Raw genomic sequence first — 24,348 nt, 5'->3', positions numbered from 1 at the left:
AAAAAAAAAAAAAAAAAAAAAAATTATAGGAATTAAATAACATGGAGCTAAGTAACATTTTATACTGCAAGGCAAATAATAAGTAAGCAAGAAAAATAAACTGATAAAATTGTTTAATATTTTACTTAGATAAAAACGGGAAATCCCTTTTGGTTCCTGTTTTCCTTTTGTTGTTTTTTGGGAATTAGGGGCTGGACCTCTTGTGTTAGGCAAGCTCTACCACTGATCCTTATGCCTGAACCTCCCAAATTCTGGATTACAAACATACACTGTTGAAATAAACAATCCCCAAAACTGGCGTTTGGCCAGAGAGGTGGCTCATTGGGTTACGGTCCCTGCCACCACATCTAACAACCTGAGTTTGATCCTCAGGCCCCATTGAGTGAAAAGAGAGAACCAACTCCTATAAAGGTCTTCTGACCTCCATATCTGTACCATGGTGCAAACACGATGGATGGATGGACGGACGGACAGACGGACGGACGGACAAAAAGACAAATGAGCTTATACAATTTTAAACTGACTGGGGTGGCCTTTAACCCTTAATAGGTACTCTCAAAGCATGTATGAATCAGAATTGGAACCCAAGCATAGATTAAATGTAATGTTGAAGAGTGCTGATTTTCGGGGTGACTTTTCAACTTGGTGACAAAAGCTATCAGAGGTGAACAACTCTAGGTCTTCTAGCTACCAGAAACACGTAATGTTATCATGTTGTACTTCAGAAAATGAAGAGGCTAAGCCATGTCTGCAGCCCTCTAGTCTCTACCTTTGAAAGCAGTTTAAAATGATAACCCTAACAAAGTCATGGTGCAAGCAGCTGCCATGTTAAGGCAGCTCACTCCACTGAAGCTGCACAGCACTGTGCCATATTGCCAACGCGTACTAGTCAGTCTGCCCAGAAGGAGCAGTTTAATTCCCAATATGGAGAGGGGGAGGAAGGAGGAAGGGATCCAGCCACAAGAAAATGTATCCTATGATTCCATTTATGCCTCTCACAATATGCAAATATATAAGGACAGAAAGCAAAGGAATGGTTCTCAAGGCTGAAAGTGGTAGACAGCATACACCAACCACCCTTTGAAGTGTATCATATATCAAATCTATAAAGTGATAATTAAAACAATGTGATATTGGCACAATATAAAAATACTTCAATTAAACAATACATTAGCAAGTCTGAATTTTATGTAATTCAATATATAAACAAGGTTGACAGTTTGAGGGTGGGAAACATTTTGTAACTCCCACGACAGCAGAGGGGAGGGAGAGTTATCAGATCACTGTGGCACGGGCCTCAGATGAGCCGAGGAGCTAAAGGCGTGAGACATACTAGAAGAAAACCTTATACTAGTGTTAAGAGAACCTTTCTTCAGAGGAAGCTAAGAAAAAATTAATAAGATTAATTCATCATAGTAATAAATTTTAGTTAAACTTCTGAAATTTCTATAGGGCATAACACATGATTAAAATTATTACTAGACTTGGAGGAAATGTCTAAAGAAAAACCAAATTACCCATTCTGTAAAAAATGTTGAGAAGATAATGGTTCTAATATATATATTTATAAAGAAGTATTGGGAAATAGGACGCTAAGTAACGCAAAGAAAGTTAATGTGCTCAACAAATAAAATTAAAAAACAATAAGCTACCTCACTACTAGCACTTGTGAAAATGCATATTAAAATGGTAAAATGTCATTTTTCAACCAATAGAGGACTCATAAAAGAATGAGGAGGATTTGTGTTGGAAACAATATGGGAAACACACTGCTTGTGGAAACATGCCGTCTCTGAGGTGGATGTTTTATATCAATCTTTTAGTAAATTCAGTAATTCTTTTTTTGTTTTCTGTTTTGTGTTGTTTTTTAAAGAAAGTTTCTCGCTATGAGGCTCTAACTGACCTAGAGCTCTCTCTGTAGACCAGAACTCAAACTCACGGGGATCCACGTGGCTCTGCCTCTGACGCGCTGGCGTTAAAAGCATATGCCACTACACCCAGCAATAACCCCATTTTTAACGATTTTCAGCTGTCCTTGGCACAGCTATCTAAACACGCTGTATAAACACATAGGGGCACTGAAAAGATGAAAGTACTTGGTCAATATAAGCTCTGCGCTAGGAACGGCTCTCAAAGCATCCACTCATCCACCCCTCCCATCAGTCCTACAATTTAGGTCCTTTCACTCTTTTTCATTCTTACCATGCAGCTGAGGAAATCAAAGCACAAGGGGTTAAGTAACGTGCATAGGTCACAGTAATAAACTAAGACCAGAGCCAGGATTCAACCCATGCATTCTGATTTCAGTATTTCAGTTCTTCACCACCACTGCCACGACAGATGGCGTGGTAGGACCATTCCCAAAGCTTTTCATTGCCATACTATATACATATGAAAAGTTTTATATGTAATGGTTATGGTTAAGGGCTGACAGGGTAAACCGCGTGCCACTCGCACATAGGAAAAATAAATGCTATAAAGCCAATTTTATGTGCCCCAATTTCATCTTGTAGCAGAGGCTGGTACTGAAGTCCTAATCCTCCTGCCTCAGCCGTCTGAGTGGTAGGATTACAGGTACAGGCTGCCACATCTGACATTGTGTATGCATTTTGTATTTATGACTTTTACACTGGTAAGTCATTATTTCATGTAAGAATACAAATTAAACTAAGCCAATTATGGTGGCACATGCCAATAATCCTTATTGCAAGAACTCAGAAGATGAACGCAGGGAGATCTTAAATCCAAGGCTAGCACGGACTACACAACAAGATCTTATTTTGGTGAGGCATGGTGGTGCATGCCTTTACTCTCAGCACTCAGAAGGCAGAAGCAGGCAGATTTCTTTAAATTCAAGGCCAGCCTGGTCTACAACATGAATTCTAGGCCAGCCAGAGCTGTTACATACAAAAGGAAAAAAAAATCTTAGCTCAAAATTAATGAATAAAAATGAAAACAAAACAGGGGCTGGAAAGATGGCTCAGTGGTTAAGAGCACAGGCTGCTCTTCCAGAGGTTCTGAGTTCAATTCCCAGCAACCACATGGTGGCTCACAATCATCTGTAATGAGATCTGGTGCCCCCTTCTGGTATGCAGGCATACATGGAGACTGAACACTGTATGCATAATAAAGAAATAAATCTTTTTTTAAAACTGAAAACAGCCGGACTAAATAAATAAAAAATGAAAACAAAACCAAACAAGGAGACAGAGCCACAGTTTAAATAATTTGGTTAATACAAGCAATGGATACTCCTGAACTCAACACCAACTAGAGAAAGCCAGAAGGACACATTATTGAAAGTCAAACTACATGGGTTCAAGTTGTAGCTCTTATAAACTAACTATATGGTTTGGAGCACATTACTTAACTACTTTATGCCTCGATTTCCTCATCACAAAAAAATAAGGCTATTGGCATTTCTTTCGTAGGTTAATATATAAAGTCTTTAAGTGTATAAAGGAGAGAAAAGAGGAAAGGGAGAGAGGAAAGATGGCAGGTGTGGTGGTCATGTCTCCAATCCCAGAATCGGGAGTCTGAAAACCAAGCATTCAAAGCTTTTACTGCTATATGAGACTATTATCTCAAAAAACTAGAAAGTGAGCCAGGAATGGTGGTAAATACCTTTAATCCTAGCACTTGGGAGGTAGCGATAGGCAGATCTCTGAATTTGAGGTCACCCTGGTCCCAACAGGCAGTTCTAGGCAAGCCAGGACAACACAGTGAGACCTTTTCTCAAAAAATTAAAAATTGTAAATGGTAACACACGTCTTTAGTCCCAACACTTGGAAAGCAAATATGTGTGAATTTGAGGCCAGCCTGGTCTCCAGAAGGAGCTTTAGACCAACCAGAACTACATAGTGAGACCCTGTCTCAGATAAACAAAACACAAATAAAATGAATAAGTAAACAAAATAAAAGTAACAAAGTGGGGGTGGGGGTGAAGCCACCAATACCCTTCCCAAAGACATAAAAACGTAAAAAAGCTAAGATACCTTAAGTACACCCACGACAGCACAAGCATTGCTGTCAGTACACCTCTATGTCTGTTTGCACACAACAAGAACACGGCGCTAAAATGTAAAATGTACGTCTGTGGTCAAGAGTGAGCCGGTGAGCCGCTCAGTGCTGTTGTCTGTGCCACATCAAACCTTACCACACCAAGCCCGGGACCTATCACGGGGCCTTTTATCCATGAAGAAGCACACTGTTTTTCAAACTTTAGTATGTACACAAACATCCTGTCTTAAAACAAGTCAAAACCACTTTCTCCTCCGAGAATCTCCCTTCTACTGTCACTAGATTAAATTCCTATCTATATTAATATGCTTTTCGTTGTAACTCTTTTTTCCCCTCAGTTGACTACCATCTTGATTTTAAGGCAACTGAGTCCAAATTCTCACTTTTTGTATTGTATCACTTCAGTACATAACACAAGTAGTTAAGAAACTGCAATGTCCCGCCAAAACTAAGAATCAATTTTATTATTTGTAATAATTATGTTTCTAGAGTAAAAACATATATTAAAATTGTTCTGCTTAAAGTTTTGAGACCAGGCTTATTCCAGCCTATAAATCAACCTTATAGAGCACACTTTAAATAAACCACAGCTGCTTTTTTTCTTTTCTTTTCTTTTTTTTTTTTTTTTTTTTTTGGCTTTTTGGTTTCTCTGTGTAACATAACAGCCCTAGCTTTCCTGGAACTTATTCTGTAGACCGGGCTGGCCTTGAACTAACAGAGATCCGTCTCTCTCTGCCTCCCAAGTGCTGAGATTGAAGGCACGCACCACCACCACCACTCAGCCCCCACTGCTTCTTAAAAGGAAACTAATTCAGCTTAACACATTAATTCCCACACCACCTCTCACATCCTTGCCTATTTTAAATTAAGTAAATTATGAAGTTCCAAGAGATTCCATTCTACCCTCTGTGGGAGGATCAGAGGATCAAAGTTATGTTTAAATCCTTTACCTCAGTATCTTGAGGTCTTAATTCATGTAAAGGCAATAACTGACACAGCATATATTCCACATATACGTATATATTCCACTACACACACACACACACATGCACACACACTCCGTGAAAAGTAACTTCAAAAGTGTTGGCTCAACTCCCCTACAGAAGACAAATCCAGGTCTGGAAGAGTTAGGAAACTTCGTTGGGATCATATTCGTTGGACTGAGAAATGTGATTATGAGATGGCCAAGTTGTTTAATTTTCTTGAAAAAATAGCCCATAATTAAAAGATTAACTATAAATATTGGTATGTTCTCTAGAACTTTTTAAAGTAATTTGAAATATTATACTTGGGGTAGTTACTATTTGGTCTCAATTTAGAAAAACAAGATGAACCACAAATATTTCCTTGTTACCTCATCAAAATTAAGGGTAGCATTTATATACAGTGAATTAATTGATACTTAAAATATGAAATGGCATTATTGGCAAATATTTAATTTCTAAATTTTTATTTCAGTAAAAAATTTGATAGTATTCCTATTATCAAAGTAAATAATATTCTGATACCAATAAAAAACTCCTAAGAAATGTACTAAACCCATTTTTTTTTCCTGGCTCACCTGCTGTTCATCCTCCATGACGTTACTTGCAAATTCAAACACTAGGTCGTTCTGTTGGACAACAGCAGCCATAGTAAAGCATTCCCCTTAGATCCACATGAGAGTCCCAACAGGTTCAAGTCTGGAGCAGTGGGGTGCAGGAAGGTGTGGTAAAGCCCCCCAGGCAAGTCTGTGCAGTTCCTGCAGACCCAGGCCTCAGAGAAAACAGTGCTTCAGGTTTTCTCCATTCAAACCGGCACTTTTTCTGAAATAATTCTTAGTCTTCTTAGCCCTGAAAAACAAAAGCTTACATTAGTGAAAAGGCAATCACCCATCCCCTGGCTAAAATGTAACAAGTGACGCAGTACCATGCTCAGAGTGTCATTGTTGCTCTTAAGTAAAACCAACACGGGGAGTAAACACAGGCTTTTGTTTTTAAAGGCACACTTTCTTTGAAGGCTTCATTCCTCAGATAAAATCTCTCCTGGTTACTTTTTCTTTCTTCCCCAAGCTATTCTTGAGTTAAAGTACTGAGAGTGTGTGTGTGTGTGTGTGTGTGTGTGTGTGTGTGTGTGTGTGTGCGTGCATGTGCGCGTGTGGGGAGGGGGGTGTCCAGTAATGATTAGGAAATTTTAAATCCCAGCAGAAGATATATAAACAATTACATTCTTTCCACTAATCCAGCAAATCACCTACATGTACATTAGCTACTACTCTCTAAATGATTTCATAATGGACTCTTTGTCCTTAATAGCAATGTGCAAGCACCATCCCCAACTATATGTATGTATGAAGACAGTTAAAGGTTGTAAAGTTGTAAATGCTGTTTTATGAGCTTTATAAAGTGAGCAGAAATCCAAGCCTACTTTTCTGTCCCTGAAAACCTGCAGTGAGTAAAAACGCTGGAAGTTACCATACTGACCCCGTCTTCAGGGGCTTCTTTTCGAAAGCACTGAAATGTAGCCTTATCTGTAGCACAAGCAACAGGAAGGAAACTGCACTTGACCACGTCACGGCAAGTTAGAACATGCAAAGGGCTGCACTTTACAATAGAAGAAAAACAGAAATGCAACTTAGGAGCAAAACAACCCCACAGTGCTCTGAAAATGCCTGCTAAACACATTATATATCAGTGTTTGTAAGAGGTAAATTTACCATTAAGGAAATTAACATAGGTATTTAGCACAATTGTATTAAATATTAAATGTTTATGACATAAATGTGGCACAAAAAGTTTAGCTTTAAATATTTGTGTTTTTTAAATCTAGTTATTTGAAACACCTTTTATAATATTAATATAAATATTTCAAAAAGATGACAACTTGAAGTAAAGGGTGGTGACTAATCCTAGCAATTTCACTGTAAAGAATCAAGTCTGGGAATGAGGAGCCATGGTGAGTCAGTTTCCTGAAGAACTTACATCTAATTAGCAGGAACGAGCCAGGTCAGGTACACTATTTCCTCATTTCTGTCAAGTCAATTCCCTATATATTCCGGGTTTTAGAGATCAGCATAGATCACTGTGATTTCCATAATTGGAAATCAAAATAAAATAAGGGTTAGGAATTCAAATCAGATTTTTACTGACTCAGTTCCAACCCTGTGGTGCCCAATTCCGACCCATCCCAACCCTTTCAACGGAGATTTAAGTATAGCATTAAAAAAAAAAAGGACTTTTAACAGAGTCTGGTCATTTTGGGGGGGGAGGGGCATTTTTTGAGAAGGCAAAAAAGAATATTTTCATGTTTAAATTGAGCACAGACGTATCAACATATATACTTGATCTTGCACAAACATTACTTATTGTTGCCCCAAATTATGACATGACCCAGTTTCTCTACGGTAGTTCTGCAGTACGTGTTCCCCTGTACAAGATAGCTTTGTTCTCCTTCTTAGCTCCCATTATCTCCATTCCTGGAGCCCATTATTCCCATTCCTGGAACGTTCCCGCCCACCTCTGAATCTTATCTTCCCATTCTTCCCTGTTTAAATCACATTTTGTTTTTTTTGACAGAGGGTGTCATGTAGTCCTGGTGGTCCTCAAACTGTCTGTGTAGCCAAGAGTGACTTTGAACTCCTGATCCTCCTGCCTATATGTCCCAAGTTCCTTCATAAAGTCTCCCAACTCCATCCTCAGCCCATAAGAACTGCTTCCTTCAAAATCACAGCCCTTACTGCCTGGAGTGCCAGTTTAACACTAACCACAATGTCTCACACATTGTAAAGTACTGTTCACATAACCCAACCAAATAAATGTTTTAGGGCTTGCTGTCTGAAAACCAGTATGCAAGCATCAACAAGTAGGGCGAAACCTCTCCTGGGGAAAAAAAACCAGAGTTTTAAATTTCTTCTGTACCCATCAAACTTGTGTGCCCATACTAATGATAAGAAGGTTCATGCTAGTGATAAATACTGTTTTAACTGCCTACCGTTGAATGTTCAAGATATGTCCTACATATATTCTTGATTTAGAAATAAGGTACTTTTGATATAGAGGAAATTATTACCAACTTCAAACCCAGGAGCAAGAAAATACAAACAGGATTGTGGACTGAGTCACAAGTTTTTCTGTAAACGTTAGGTTCAAGGGTATTCTAAAATCTGGTTTTCCTAATAAGTACAGAGGACCCATGTAAATAATCTGTATAAGGTTCCAAAGCATACTTTTCCTGAGCCACATCTCCATTGTGCTTTACTAAGTGACCTCTGGACATTTCAAAAATAAGGACAGGCAATGAAAATAGCCTGACTACAACACACGACCGACGACACGCAAAAATAACCCTGAATGGCTCCTCCAAATCTATCTGCGGGGCTCCCCCAAATCCATCTGCAGGGGCTACCCCAAATCACCACCACCCATCTACCACCCGCAGGGGCTCCCCCACGGTTTCTGTTCACATGTATAGAGAAGCTCATTAACTTAAATCAGAAGGAAAGCATCTTCTTTAGTCTAATTAGACCTCGATGCTCTGTGCCTTCCTCCTTCTCTGCCTCCTTCCTGTGCAGGTATCCTGTGGCTTTAAAGTGATTTCTTGAGGAAAAACCTTTCTGGTTCTTTTTTTTTCTTTTTTTCTCTTTTCTTTTTTATTTTTAGTTTTTCAAGACAGTTTCTCTGTAGCTTTGGAGCCTGTCCTGGAACTCGTTCTTTAGACCAAGTTGGCCTTGAACTTACAGAGATGCACCTGCCACTGCCTCCTGAATGCCGGGATTAAAGGCCACCACTGTCCAGCCCCCTTTCTGGTTCTTAAGCCAGATGTACCTTCTATGTATGTCAAGGATACTGATCTGAAATAACATAGCTCAGCTGTATTAATTTTATTTAGTAACAAATACGATCCTAAACCAGCAATCAAGTTTTCATTAAATAAGGGTGGTGCCCAGATCTCGGGCTGTAAGCACAACACAGCCGGCACTAGAATCTCATTTCTTAAATAATTACTGTAATATACAGTCTTGCTTCTAAATCCACCCAGACCCTTTTGCTATTACAGTTAAAGATACAGATTTAAGTAAATGTATATGGGGAACTCTACTTTCTAGTTTTCTCCAAGCCCAGTCAGTAAACTATCACAGGTCCATCCCAGAGTCTGAGTCACTGTGTCTAATGTCCAAAACAGACCATGATGCTTCCCTAAAGTTATTCCAGTTCAGAAAAAACATGAGTATTAAGACTGAAAGCAATGGAGTCTGTTCTACTCTAAGACAATTTAAGGTCCTCAGTAAATTTTCAACTTGTTTAAATGCTAGGCATGGAGGCAAAAGCCCATAATTGTAGGCTGGAGTCTGAGGCCAGCCTGGGCTACATAACCAGCTCTTATCTAAAACAGTCAAACAATAATAATATCAAACTGTTTAAATTTACACATTAATGAGTCATATATTCTAGAACATTGCTGCTATAATAGTTCTCAAACATATTTTTACAACATTATAAAGCAACAAGGAACTAGGAGAAAACTCTTCATTTACCACAGAGTCGCGGGTGCTACCTTATTGGCACATTTTGGGAGGAAATCCAGTTGGGTATCCAAACAGATTCCCAGGCTAGCTCTAATGCCTTTTGCTTTGGAGAGCTACGCCACAGAAATGCTTAGGATTATGACTTCTAAGATCTATCACCAATCTTCACATTTGAGCTAAAGTCATAAAACGAAACAATGACATGAACTCTAGCCTCAGACCACTTGGGTTCTGCCTCTGAGGTGTGGCCCTGAGCAAAGCTTCCATGCATTCGATGACTGCTCGTTCTTTCAAATGAGCATGATAAACGGCAGAGAAATCTAGAGCGGTGAATGTCATCTGTGAATACTTATGCAGGTAACGAACTGCAGGCCGGGGTAGAGAACTTCCTAGAAAGACATTGGCTCCAGTCCCTAGCCCTGCTTAAAGAGAAAGGCAAATACATGTGCAGAATGCCTGGTATATACGCTGGACTCAATAAACATTAGTTTAATTATAGCTCTGAGTACAGTGTGCAAAATACGCAACAGGTGCGCCTCAGCTCCCTAATTATTTCTTAAGTCCCATTTCTATAATCACCGAGAGTCTCCGCCACAATTACTGGCTCAACTCCAACACCGTAGCCCATTAGCAACAAAACCTAAGTTGACCCCAGTGCCTTGCATTCTGGTGTCCTCTTGATAAAGTCCTAACTTTTATACTGGATTTAAAACTTCACTTATGGGGCTGGAGAGATGATTCAGGAGTTAAGAGCACTGGCTGTTCTTGTAAAGGAACTGGATTTAACCTCAGCACCCACATGGTGACCTTCAACCACATGTAACTCCAGTCCCAGGAAATATGACAACCTCACCCACCTGGTACACAGATATACATGCAGGCAAAACACTCATACACAAAAAAAATAAGCAAACAAGTATTTTTTTTAAAAAAAATTATCAGGGCTGGAGACATCTCAGAGGTTAAGAGAACTGACTGCTGTTCTGGAGGTCCTGAGTTCAATTCCCAGCAACCACATGATAGCTTACACCCATTATAATGAGATCTGAGATCTGGTGCCCAGAACACTATATACTATATAAATAAATTAAAAAAAATTATCAGAGTCTAGTTAGAACCCTATCATCCAAAAAAATGGTGGTTTTATCAATTTTAAACACAAAACACTGGTTCACATTAATGGCTACAACAACTTAATTCAAATGGCTTTTGTATAATTTATTGTTAAGTATTTCAAATATAAGAAATCAACCCTTCATTAAATATAAAGCATAAAATATAGGATTTCCTGAGAAACACTTGAGATACAAAAACACAAAAAATCCATTAAGTTTTGTTTTGTTTTTTGTTTGTTTGTTTTTCGAGACAGGATTTCTCTGTAGTTTTAGAGCCTGTCCTGGAACTCGCTCTATAGACCAGGCTGGCCTCAAACTCACAGAGATCGGCCTGCCTCTGCCCCCTGAGTGCAGGGATTAGATATGTGCCACCACCAACCGGCAAGATTTTTTTTTTAACATACTTAGTACATTAAGACCTTTAGCTGGGTGGGATTAAAGGCGTGCTCCACCACCGCCCGGCTCCTATCTGTTTCTCAATGTGATAGAATGCTAGGCAACAGAAATGAAAACCAAGTCTGTGGTCACCAAACTAAACTGCACAGCCTTCCTGAGGTCTGCACACTATCAACCTAAAAATGTAGAATCACAGGTTTGAGAGTTGAAAAATAACCACACATGGATAACTGAGGACTACACATTCATTGAAAAGGCAAAGAATTCGGGCCTAAAGCAATCTGACCTAAGACACAAACAATTAATAGCAAAGAGAAGAGGCCCAGTCTCCTCCTGCCCGTCTGTCTATACTAATAGAACTTCATTCATGTTTTTATTAGCAGAGTATCAGAGGCTGGACACACAGCCCAGTGTGTGCCCTTGTACCCATAAGGTCCTGAGTTTAATCCCCAGCACCACCAAATACAAGTATCCATTGCTGAAATATCTAACCACACTCTAGCACAGTTATTAGCAAGTGTCTTGCATATTTTATGCATTCTCTTGATGGGATAGATCACTTCTAGCCACGTACTTAGCTGGAACTGAAAGAAAGGTTTGCAGATTGCTCCTTTGTCCTTTAAGCCTTTGTTTTATTTACTATTACTGTTGATATCCAAGCCTACCATACCATATTCTTACTTGACAGCTTCACTCAGCCTTAACAGTGGGGAATAATAAAAATAAAAATAAACGATAAAAACTTGTAAGCCATTTTATACCACTCCTTCAAATATTTTCAGATAATGTTTACTTGTTGTTCATAGCTCTTCAAGTGTAGTATCACTGCCATTGTTACTGTAACAAGTGTGAATATAGGGACCAAAGATGACTCAGGGGTTAGAGTGCTTGCCACTTGCAGAGGACCTGGGTTTGATTACCAGCACCTACTTCAGGCAGCTCACAAGTGCCTGTAACTCTAGTTCCTGAGACTCCAGCGCCCTCTTCTGGCCTCTGTGGGCACCAAACACACCACATGTGGTTCATATACATCCAAGAGAATAAACATAAAACATAAAATAAAATATATGAATCTTTAAAAAGTAAATGTGAACTCGGGGGGAGGAACCACACCCAATGTAATTACCATTATGTAAACAGAATTTAATTTCTCCAGAAAGGAACAGCATTAGCCTTTTAGTTACCCATAGAAAGGGGGAAAGGACAATAATTTAAGATTTTTTTTCTATGCTTATGAGTGTTTTGCCTGCCTACATGTATGAGCACCACATGCGTGCCTGCTGCCTCTGGAGGTCAGAAGAGGGCATAAGAGCTCCTGGAACTGAAGTTATGGATGGTGGTGAGCCACAGTGCAGGTGCTGGGAACACTTACATTGCAGAAACAGGAAGTGGTCTTAATCTCTGAGCCATTTCTCCAGCCCCAGGACAATAATTTTAAAATAAACCTCACTATAAAGATTTCTCTGAGCCATGTATCGCATACATAAAATGGGGGGAGGGGTACAAATTAATACTCAAAGTAAACAAATCATTTCTCATTGCATTCAGGCCACTAATAATTTAATTTAAAAAATATACCAGGTATGGTAAACTTTAATCCCAGCACTCAGAAGGCAGAGGCAAGCACACCTCTAAGAGTTCAAGGTGGTGGGGCTGGAGAGATGGCTCAGCACTTAAGAGCACTGATTGCTCTTCAAGAGGACCCGGGGTTCAATTTCCAGCACCCACAGGGCAGCTCACAACTGTCTGTAACTCTAGTTCCAGGGGATCTGACACCCTCACATAGTCATACGTGCAGGCAAAACACTAATAATCATAAAATAAAAATAAATTAATCTAGGGGAAGAAAAGAGTTCATGGCCTACTAGATCTACATGGCAAGCTCCAGGCCAGTCGAGGCTACATAGTAAGACCCTGTCTCAAAAAAAAAAAACAAAATAAATAATAAAACGCTTGGGGCTGGAGAGATTGGAGAGGCTTGTGAGTTACATGCTTACTGCTATCCTAAGAGGACCAAAGTTCATTTCTAAGCACTGTTGTGTGGTATACTCACATACATACACACAAATAAAAATAAAAATCTCCTTAAAATAAAATGCTGAAAAGACAGGCGTGGTTGGCATTCATCTGCAATCCCAGTATTTGGGAGCTAGAGGCAGGAGAATCTGTTCCAGCATGAGATCCTTTCTCAAAAGAACAAAAAACAAACTTTGATATCCTAACTTCTTAAGAAGTTAACCTTTTAATTTTTTCAAATACTCAGCTGGAAGACAAAACTGTCTCTGAGAGTGGAGGTGTGACTTAGAAAGAATGGAGGAATGAACCAGATCTCTGTGCCACCACAGATATGACACCAGCTTGGTTTTGTTTGTTTCTTGGAGACAACGTTTTCCTGCATAGCCGTGGCTGCCCTTGAACTCAGGGTCCTTCAGACCCTTTTCATCTGTCTCTGAAATGCTGGGGCCTCAGGGGTACACTTGCCTCCCAAACCTTGTGACTAGTTAGCTAGTCAGTTTGGCTACTTAATATTGGACGTTGGTTCATTTACATCAACTGTCTTTACTTCAGTCATTATGTAATTAAGAAATAAGGCCACCAGAAATGTTAAAACTGAGGGACAGCACAGGGGGGTGAGGCATCTATAACCTTGTCCAAATTGATTTTGCTGTCATACAAACACAGCACAAATGGTGGCGCTGCATGCGATGCCTCAGACAAGGTTCTGGAGACCTAGGCAAAGCTGAAGCAAGTCTCTCCCCAGTCAAGCTCACCTTAGCCTCAACTATGTTCATTAAAAACAACAAGCGCACAATCAGACCAAACCGGCTGACTTCCCACACTTTCGCCTTTTTGCTGACACCCAGAGGAACAGCTCCAGGACTTCGCCTCAGTTCCTCCCCACACCTGAAATTCCAGTTCTGTCACATCCTTCTCCACTTTCCTTTACCAGCCACTCAGCTCACCTGGTGTCAGGTTACGTGCAGGCAGCATTTAGAGTACCTGAAAAGCCAACAGACCTCATACCTAGGCCTGTTCGGACCTGTGGTTTCAGGATTAACTCTTTCTGAACATGCTGAAAACAAGAGAATTTAAAGCTAAAAGACAAACAGTGAACGGTAATCATAAATTTAGTTATGAAAAAATTATAATTCCTTTCTCAAAAAGGCTAAAAGTTATCATCATCAAAATATTAAACCATGCTGTTTTCTGTAAATTAGCATCTAAGGAACTTTCTTCTGCCCAGTACCTAAAATCTGAACTCTGACAAAAAAAAAAAAAAAAAAAAAAAACCATCTACCCAGAGAATGTAAACATGTAAAACGTCCTTATCAGTAAAACCTGTTCAGGCAACTAAACATTTTTCTCTGCAACAAACAAGAATTTACTTGCAAGGAATCTCTATTCCATTCTGTGGCTATCTATTCCTCTGGTTAGTGTTTTCTTTTTAGGAAAAAAACAAGCTTTAAAGCCATGGTTTTCCCATCTGAAAGAATAGCTGATTCCCATCAGAAACACTCAGGCTTTGGCCCTGAGTGAAGAAAGCCAGAGAATGTGCTTAACCTCCAGAGCCCAGAGCCCTTCCACAACCATCCCAGCATCTGCAAGTGAGACACCAAGCCTGGGGTGCAAACTGACATCCTATCCTTTTATCGATTGGGGGTGGGCGTGGAGTAAAGCCAGTTCAGTCTTGAGAAACCACACCATGTGTGGTTGGCCTGCTTGCAACCCTGGTGCTGAGGAGACAGCAGAGGATCTTGCCTGCCACCCAGACAGTCTAGCCAAGTTGAGCTCCAGGCTGATGAAAGACCCTGTCTTATGGCTGGGGAATCCTCATGACTAACGGCACTTCAGCTTCTAAACTCGGAGAAAATAAAACAGCAGCAGCGCCAAGACCAGAAAGGCAGAAGGCGTGGGTTTAGTAGTACAGGGTACACAATTAAAGAACTAATGTGAGTTCTATTTTTCAATTATAAATCTTAGAAACAAACTTCACTGTAAGTAATCTGAAGATTTGTGACCTATATATATGGGCTAAATTTTTAGGACTTTCATCTTTTAAGATATAAGGACTCCTCCAAAGCCACAGAGAAACCCTGTCTCAAAAAAACCAAAAAAAAAAAAAAAGATATAAGGACTCAATTTTTAAATCATTCGAATGCATTTCAGCTACACTAATTAAAGCTCAGCTCCTTTGACAGAACGAGGGGGTCCAGTGACAGAATGTGAAGGTCATAAACACCGGCAACAGGAAAAGATCTCTCTGCTCCACACTGTGTTTTTGAGACAGGGTCTCAGTGGGTAGCCCCAGCCAACCCTGAATTCACTGTGCAGACTGGGCTGCTCTTGAACTCGAAGAGCCATCTGCCTGCCTCAGTCTCCAGAGTGCATCACCACTATGGGAAATGAAAGGTTCTTGAGTATATAGTGACCAAAATCTAATTCAAAACCAAATGTGTAACGACTCTGAGGTGTTTCAGGAGGCACACGTCCATGTTGCATCACAGGACTTCAGTGCAGCTTTGGTTCAGAACATACAACACGCCTTCTGCGCACTGCAGGTCACTACACTATGCCGTACTCTGAGCACTGCCTGAAGCCTTAGCTCAGACTCAAGACTACTACTGCAAAGAACTATGCTATGTTTTCTGTTCTTACAGAAACAGTTTTAACTGTGGAAAACAAAGACTTTTAGTACCTAAGGATCAAATTAATATATATTGGGTTTGGCTGTTTTAGAATGTTTGATTTCTTTAAACTGCTACATGTGTTGATGAAGTGAGTTTCATTTTTTAAAAAAATGTTCGGTGAGATCAGGGAGATTACTCGGTAGGTAAAGGAACTTGTTATCAAGGCTGATGACAACCTTTAATCCCTGAAACCTAAAGGCAGGGAGAACCAACTCCTGCAAATTATCCTCAGACCTCTAAACACAAGCCATGGTGCGTGTACACACACACACACACACACACTAAAAATTCTGAATGTAGTTGGGCAATGGTGGTGCATGCTTTTAATCTCAGCACTTGGGAGGCGGAGGCAAGTGGATCTCAGTGAGTTCGAGACCAGCTTGGTCTACAAAGCGAGTTCCAGGACAGCTAGGACTGTAATACAGAAAAACCCTGTCTCAAAAAATAAATAAATATTAAATTAAAATTAAATTAAATGTAAAAAAGAAAGTTCAGTAAATTTTATCTTGAGAATAAGACCTAATTCCCAATAATTTGGAATTAGTCCTATGTTTTTATATGAAGCAGCATTCTCAGCTTTGTTAATTATAAAATCAGGCTGGGCAGTGGTAGTGCACGCCTTTAATCCCAGCACTCGGGAGGCAGAGGCAGGCTGATCTTTGTGAATTTGAGGCCAACCTGGTCTACAGAAGATAGTTCAGGACAGCTAGAGCTGTTATACAAAGAAACCCTGCCTCAGGAAAAGAAAAAGATAAAGTCAAACTATCAATCATCTCTGAAAATTGTCACATGTTTTATGTCCCACAGTATCAAATATTCAGCCAAAATTTATTTCATATGAAAATAATCTCAAGTAATCTTCATTAGTACTTAAAAACTTACATATATATACACACACAAAAGAACTGTTCTATTTATTTTTTTTACATCTAGTGTAATGTGTGTGCATGTGGTTGGTGTGTCAGTAAACAGCTTTGCGGAAATTGGCTCTCCCCTTTCAGCATGTGGGTCCTGGAAAATGTACTCAAGTTGATAAACTTCAAAGCAAGAATCTCTCCTCACTGGACCTTACAAAATAATTCCTAAACCGGGCGGTGGTGGTGCACGCCTTTAATCCCAGCACTCCAGAGGCAGAAGCAGGCAGATCTCTTTGAGTTCGAAGCCAGCATGGTCTACAGAGCTAGTTCCAGGACAGGCTCCAAAACTACAGAGAAACCTTGTCTCGAAAAACCAAAATTAAAAAGAAAAAAGAATTCCTTGTAATTTACTATCAGTAAATGTTCGCTTTGTACATATTTTACATATGCATTATAACTGGGGATTAATGTAAGATTCCTCATGAGAAAAGTAGCCATAATTAGAAAAGCTCCAAAAAGCCCTAAGTGCTTCAGTGACATTGGCTGAGGTTTTCTCCAATAGGAAATGGTTAGCTATACTCCTTTGATGTCTATCTAGAGCTAATCAAAAGATCTCAAAAGTCTATGTGCAGAGGCACCTCTACTATTGATGGATTCAGTGATAAACAGCAATTCATGAATATTTACTGAATTTACCTACGTGCAGTACTGTGGAAAATACAGAAAAATAATTCATTGTCCTTGATCCATGAAGTTTACATGTAGCTCAGCAAATAAGATGCAGCTAGCTAAACCCCAGAAGGCAGTATCTGATTGATAATAAAGCAGGTTGGTTATGTATTCTTGTAGCCAGTACAGGGTTTTTTTGTTTCTGTTTTTTTGAGACAGGGTTTCCCTGTAGCTTTAGAGTCTGTCCTGGAACTCACTCTGTAGACCAGACTGGACTTGAAGAACTCCACCTGTCTCTGCCTCTGAAGTGCTGGGATTAAAGTTGTACACCACCATACCAGTCAAGATTTTTTAAAAGATGTATTTACTTATTATGTATACAGTATTCTGCCTGCATGCATGATTGCATGACAGAAGAGGACACCAGATCTTTACAGATGGTTGTAAGCTACCATGTGGGTGCTGGGAATTGAACTCAGGACCTCTGGAAGAGCAGCCTGTGCTCTTAACCTCTGAGTCCCCAGTCAAGATTTTTTAAAAAACACGACTCTATTACATTCTTTGTACAAACTGTTCAACTAAACACCAAAATAGCCTTCATCCATTTGGATACCAGTAAAATGACATGACTAGCTGCATCTATGCCTGACTATATATCAAGTTGAATTAAGTATTTTGAATAGATACTGAGTTATTCGATAAAACAAAATGATATCCACGACAGAATCAATTTTCTTTGTTACTTAGTACAGCCTGCTATCACGAGCATCCAGGGAAGCTTTCCTGCTAAGGACACAGCTCAGTGGAGAGAGCTGAGCACTCAGCTAGCATGCATAAAACCCAGCTTTGATCCTCAGTCCCACAGAAAAAAGGAAGGAAGAGAAGAAAAGAGAAGCAAGAAGTGCTCACTTTAATTTCTTCTTACAAATAAACCATAAAAGCTAGCTGTAGAGAAGATTCACTCTCGTTCTTTAATCAGCCTGTTGATTTGACTCCAGAATAGAGCTTCCAAGTGTGTACATGCACCTCTGCTTGTACTTGGGTGCAAGCTGAATACTGAATATGAAAAAAATAAAGGCAAGAAAGGTTATGAGCCTTTTCCTTAAGTGGATTGTTCCTAAGAAAGAAAAGCCTGGAGCAGACAGCTAAATGTAAATAAATGTATCAACCTAATGATGGGGGTTGGGGGAATAAATACTTAGGAGATGAAGGAAAATTGACAAAGTGGCATGGGAGCTATTTCATTAGTGCTGACTCCCATTTTATCTTCCCAAGTTCACAGACTGTGAGAGAGGGGGAGGCATTCTAGTTAGAAGGAGCAAAGGTGACACTGACACTGAAATCTAAAAAAGAGGCGGGGCAGTCCTAGTAGAAAGCAAACCTTTCTCACCTCTTAGGTTATCTTCAGCAATTTCTGTAGTGTAGAAACAATGGAAACCAAGAAAATGCCAAAAGGCATACAAAACAAAATACAACCATCTACTCTGCTATAATAAGATCACAAAAGTACATTTTCCTACATTGTTTGAAATTAAATACACTTTGTAAGGCTTGGCATAGCGGTACACACCTCTAGTCTATAGAGACAGGTACATCTCTGTGGGTTTGAGAACAGTCTCATTGATACAGAGAGTTCCAGGACAGCCAGAGCTATAATAGAGAGACACTGCCTCAAAAAAATTAAATAAATGTACTTATAAGCCCCAAGTCTTATGAGTAAGAGGTCCTGCCTCAAACAATGATGGCTCCGTAGTGCACTGGTTGTGGTTCAATGGCTACAAACATGCCTAGCATGTGTAAGCCTGGGTTAGTTCCCAGTTCTAAAACCAAACAGGATGGCTCCTAACTAATAACACCAAAGTTGTCTTCTGCCCTACATGTTCATGTACTCCTCACACACATGTGCACACATAGGAACTCATGTGCATGGATACACAAAGGGAACAGCAATAACTCCAGCTCCTAAGGAATGCCACCCAAGGTTGGCCTCTGGCTTCCACATGCACGCACACACACACGCACATGTGTGTGCATTCACCCACGTACACGCACGTGCACACAACCACTCACATTAAGATATACATGAGCTTAGGGTGGTGGTACATGCCTATAATCTCACCACTTAGGAGGCAAAATCAAGAAGAGCATCATGAGTTCAATGCCAGACTGGGTACATATAGTGACTCTCAGAAAACAACAAAGTCACAAAAGAGGACATCTTTGCTTGTGTAAAATTGCACTTTCTTATCAAGTTCTGTATCTGATGTCCAATTGCCACCACATATCCACAAAATCTATGTAACACAAAGAAGCCTACCATATCCCTCTAATCAACAAGTACAAAAGGTTCAATGAAACAAGCTTTATGCTTAACTGGGCTCCCTGATGGGAAATTAAAGCAGCAATTGTACATCTGTGTCTCTGTTCCTCTCTTCGTGGTTTAACCGACAGGAAGCAGAGAGCAAGATATGGCATACAAACGTCAAGTACTTCCTGCCTTCTCTGCTGCATCTTACTTTATAAATAGTGCCTATGTAAAAATATAGTCGAGTATGATAGCAGAAACATAAAAAAAGAAAAAAGAGACAATAAAAGTGTGTTGGTGTTGAGATCTAAGACTCAATATGCACACAGAAGAACAATGTTCAAGTCCTTTGATCCCAGCTACTTCAGAGCATGAAGGAGGACTGCTACAGAGTTTAGTAAGACCCTGTCCCAAAGGAAAAAAATACAAAAAAGACTGGAGCAATTACTAAATAAGATACTTGTCTAGCATGCAAAAGGCCCTGGGACCAAAGAGTAGGAAAAAAAAATTAAAAAACCACATGATGAATAAAACAGCAAAGCATGCCTACAAACTATTTTACTGTTTCAAGAGTTTGACTGACTGAAGAGTAACAATCGTTCTCCTCCCTAACCCTAGCTTTGCATATCAAAACAAACAGGGGAGGCAGAGGCAGCTAGATCTCTCTGAATTTGAGGCCAGCCTGATCTTTGTAAAGCATTCTAGGCCAGTCAGGGTTATATAGTGAGCCTCTGTCTGTATCTTATTTTTATTTGGGGGGGGGCTCTGTCTTTAAACAAACAAATAAATAAAATAAAGAAGCTTGTAGCTCAGTGGTATGTGACATAGTGGGCAAGATAGAACATGTCCACCTCCAAAAATGGCCCAGTGACACAGGACTGATTAATTTGCCACTTTGATCTCTGGGGTTTGGTTATTTGCTCTATGGTAGGTTCTCAGACACTCCAGACTTCTCCAACTCTCTGTGCAACCAAAGGATGACCTTGAACTTCAGACCCTCTAGTCTCCACCTCCAGACACATTCATTCCATATAGGTACTCTGCAACTAAGCTAAACCCAGACTGTTGATTATTTTTATAGAGCCTTTGTAAGTAGTCCTGGATTATTACCTGTGCCCCAAACTCACAACAAATTACCCTCACTTTCCCAAAGAACAAGTCAAAAATTTGGTTCCTGCTTTCGGCCATCTTCCCACGCCGCCGCCATGGTGTGCATGAACATCCTGGCCAATGCTCTCAAGAGCATCAGCAATGCAGAGAAGAGAGGCAAACACCAGGTCCTCATCAGACCCTGCTCCAAAGTCATCGTTCGGTTCCTAACCGTGATGATGAAGCACGTTACATTGGTGAATTTGAAATCATTGATGACCACAGAGCTGGGAAGATCGTCGTGAACCTCACCAGCAGGTTGAACAAGTGTGGAGTGATAAGCCCTAGATTTGATGTGCAACTCAAAGACCTAGAAAAATGGCAGAACAATCTGCTCCCGTCCCGTCAGTTTGGCTTCATTGTACTGACCACCTCAGCTGGCATCATGGACCATGAAGAGGCAAGACGAAAGCACACAGGAGGGAAAATCCTGGGATTCTTTTTCTAGAGATGTAAAACATAAATAAAGAGCCTTCATGGACTGTGAAAAAAAAATTTGGTTCCTGTAATTTATTTATACAGCTACCATCAACTATACATAAATCAAGTAAAACTGTTCTCAATAATTAAATTCAGCTACTTGGAACCATTTTAAACTAACTTCCAATTAATTGAAATGGAAATTGGTGTTCAATTGTTCATCATGCCTCCCAAACTAATAATCTTTATAAACAATCACAGCTCATCACTCATGTCTCCTGCTCTGAATAAACACAGGTAGGCAAAATGCAGCTGTCTTCCCTATTAATACTGGCCAATTCTGACCCAGCTATAAACATAATCTACCTCAACTACAATTTGATCATGCTTTAGAAAGTGCTATTCTATTCTAGGTCATTGTCTGAAAACGACATTGTTCATTTCACCTAAGTCCACTGAGAACACCCTGTGGCTTTTTCTTTCTATGAGAATTTAACATACACTTAGTATTTAGGTTTAAGTAAGGCACTATGTTCCTAAGGTACAAAATCTTATAGATTAGCATGAATGTAGTTTCATCTTGATCTAATATTTTCAAATGAAAGACTAAAGCTCATTATTTTCAATGGCCATTAGTGCCTTAATATTAATTCTAATGAATATCCGCAATTTAAACCCGAATATTAGCTCAGTAGTACACCATTTACTTAGCCTATGTAAGACTGAGAAGTGTGGGAGGAAGACCGGGAGAGGAAATGAAAATAGAAGGGGGGGAGGCAGGCGGATCTCTGTGAGTTCGAGACCAGCCTGGTGTACAAGAGCTAGTTCCAGGACAGGCTCCAAAGCCACAGAGAAACCCTGTCTCAAAAAGCAAAAACAAAAACAAAAACAAAACAAAACAAAACCCCGAAAATAGAAGGGCTAAGGATGGAGTTCAGTGGTAGAATGACTTGCCTAGAATGTCCAAGCCCCAAACACTACAAATAAATAGTAAATCTGTGTGTGTGTGTGTGTGTGTGTGTGTGTACACACATACACACACACACACACACACATATGCTACCAACATTTTCTAACAAGCTTAAGAAAATTTTTAAATAAACACAACAAAATGTGTAAGGAATCTTTAAGCATCAAACATTCCCTAGAACTTAAATGCTTAAAAACATTAAGCCATATTAAGCCAATCTATAAACACTGGGCTATCATTATAACAGATATTTCAGATGTACAATGTAATCTACCTTCAAAGATACTTCTCACACCTAGGCAGTTTGGAGGCTCACCTTACTAGACCTGGATGGAGGTGGGTGGTCCTTGGACTTCCCACAGGACAGGGAACCATGATCGCTCTTTGGGCTGACGAGGGAGGGGGACTTGATTTGGGGAGGGGGAGGGAAATGGGAGGCAGTGGCGGGGAAGAGACAGAAATCTTTAATAAATAAATAAATTAAAAAAAAAGATACCTCTCACAAAAAGTGTTCTGACTTTCCACAGAATACAGCTATAATATATTTCCTATGGGGGCTTTAACAGAAAGACCAAGTGTCTAAATCTAACAGTCTCTTTCAAACCTTAAAATACTTCTTTAATTCAAACTGAAACTTTGTTTTTCTTGTGGTGCTACGGATGGAAGCAGGCCACCTGCACGCTAGGCACGCAGTCTACCATAGAGTTGCACCCCTGGTCTCTCAAGTCTGGAACTACAGCAACTCAAAGTTCCCCCACTTAAGAGCACAATAAAGAAATGTAACCTAGGTGTGGTGATGCAGGCCAGGACTGGGAAGCTGCGGTGGAGAATTCAAGGCCAGCCTGGACTAAATAGGAATATGCTGTCTCAAAAAACGAAAAAACAACAATAAAAGGGGTGATGGTGGTTGAGAGATTGCACGGGGTTGGCAGGGGTGAGAACAGTTGCTGCTCTTCCAGAAGACCTAAGTTCAATTCTCAGTACCATGTTAGGTTTCTTACAACTACCAGTAACCCCAGCTCCCGGGGTATCAGACACCTCTTTTTTTATAAAAAGGAGAAATAATTTTAAAAGCAAGAAACACCTGCCAGGCGGTGGTGGCACAGGCCTTTAATCTCAGCATTCAGAAGGAAGAGACAGGTGGATCTCTGTTGAGTTCAAGGCCAGCCTGGTCTAGGTAGTGAGTTCCAGGATAGCCAGGACTTTTACACAGAGAAACCCTGACTCTGTGTAACAAACACACACACACACACACACACACACACACACACACACAACTTAAAATGTAATGAGAATTGATCTACTATAAGTTAACATAAAGTTCACATACTGCTATACAGTACATTAAAATGACTAATACCATTGCTAACTTCTTTTCTGTTCAAAATAAAAGCCAACACACAAAGCCCCTCAGGCCGTTAGAGCAGCAGCAGCTTCCTTCTGCCCTCGAGCTTCCCTTTCTCCGGCAGCCTCAGACCTGATACTTTCACTTTCTTTAAGAAGGTTGATTTCTTCATCTGGTGCCTCTAAACACAAAAACACTCCATTGTATAGTCATTTTTGGCATAAACTTTAATAAAATTAAATTTCTCCCACATAATTCTGTGAATATGCCAGCACCTATTATCCAATCCCCAATTTTCGAACAATTGGGTCATTTCCAATGTGGTATACTGTAGTGAATCTCAAGATTCTCAGATTCACAGGGGACCTAGACCTTTTTAGCACTTCATTAGGTCAAAGCAATCGTCATCCTACAACCGGAGTGTCAGTTACAGCTACCTTCTCCCTGAGTTGACATGTGCAGGGTTGATGGAGCTTGCCAGGCCTCAAGGCTGCACAGCCAAACACCCTACTTATATTTTTACCAACTAGTATTGAGAGTTTTGGGAAAGCTTTATTATTTTAAGTGTCTGAGTGCTTCACCTGTGTACCTCATGTTTGCCCGGTGCCAGTGGAATCTTAGAACTGAGTTACACATGGCTGTGAGTCGCTATGTGGTGCTAACACTCAAACCTAGGTACTGTGAAAGGGCAGCCAGTGCTCTTAGATGCTGAACCATCTAGCCAATCCCAGCACTGACATTTTTTAAAGGAATTTCACTTAATGCCCTTGATGAACAAATAAACTATTAATTTTCTTAAATTATCTATTCCTTTAATCATTGCAAAGTCTTCACATATCTGAACAAGAAAAGTTAAACCTATAGAACTTTTGAATATACATTCTTGGAAGTCTATTAAAGAATATTTCCAA

General features: G+C 40.0%; 1 protein-coding gene and 1 pseudogene across 2 annotated transcripts in view; one reads left to right on the top strand and one right to left on the bottom strand.

The window, feature by feature from the left end:
• Elf1 (E74 like ETS transcription factor 1) overlaps positions 1-24,348 on the bottom strand; it is a 92,346-nt gene that overhangs the window by 31,846 nt on the left and 36,152 nt on the right. For both annotated transcript variants that reach the window (XM_013353341.2, XM_013353342.2), the window contains exon 2: positions 5,582-5,852. In XM_013353341.2, the coding sequence (XP_013208795.1) occupies positions 5,582-5,653 (72 nt within the window). In that variant the 5' untranslated portion in view covers positions 5,654-5,852. The remainder of the gene's footprint in view (positions 1-5,581; positions 5,853-24,348) is intronic.
• On the top strand, positions 20,747-21,197 carry LOC101980196 (annotated as a pseudogene).

The sequence above is a fragment of the Microtus ochrogaster genome, unplaced genomic scaffold (assembly GCF_000317375.1).
Source record: "Microtus ochrogaster isolate Prairie Vole_2 unplaced genomic scaffold, MicOch1.0 UNK6, whole genome shotgun sequence".
Taxonomy (NCBI): Eukaryota; Metazoa; Chordata; class Mammalia; order Rodentia; family Cricetidae; genus Microtus; species Microtus ochrogaster.
Note: the sequence above shows the minus strand (reverse complement) of the source record. Positions and strands in the feature narration are given on the sequence as shown.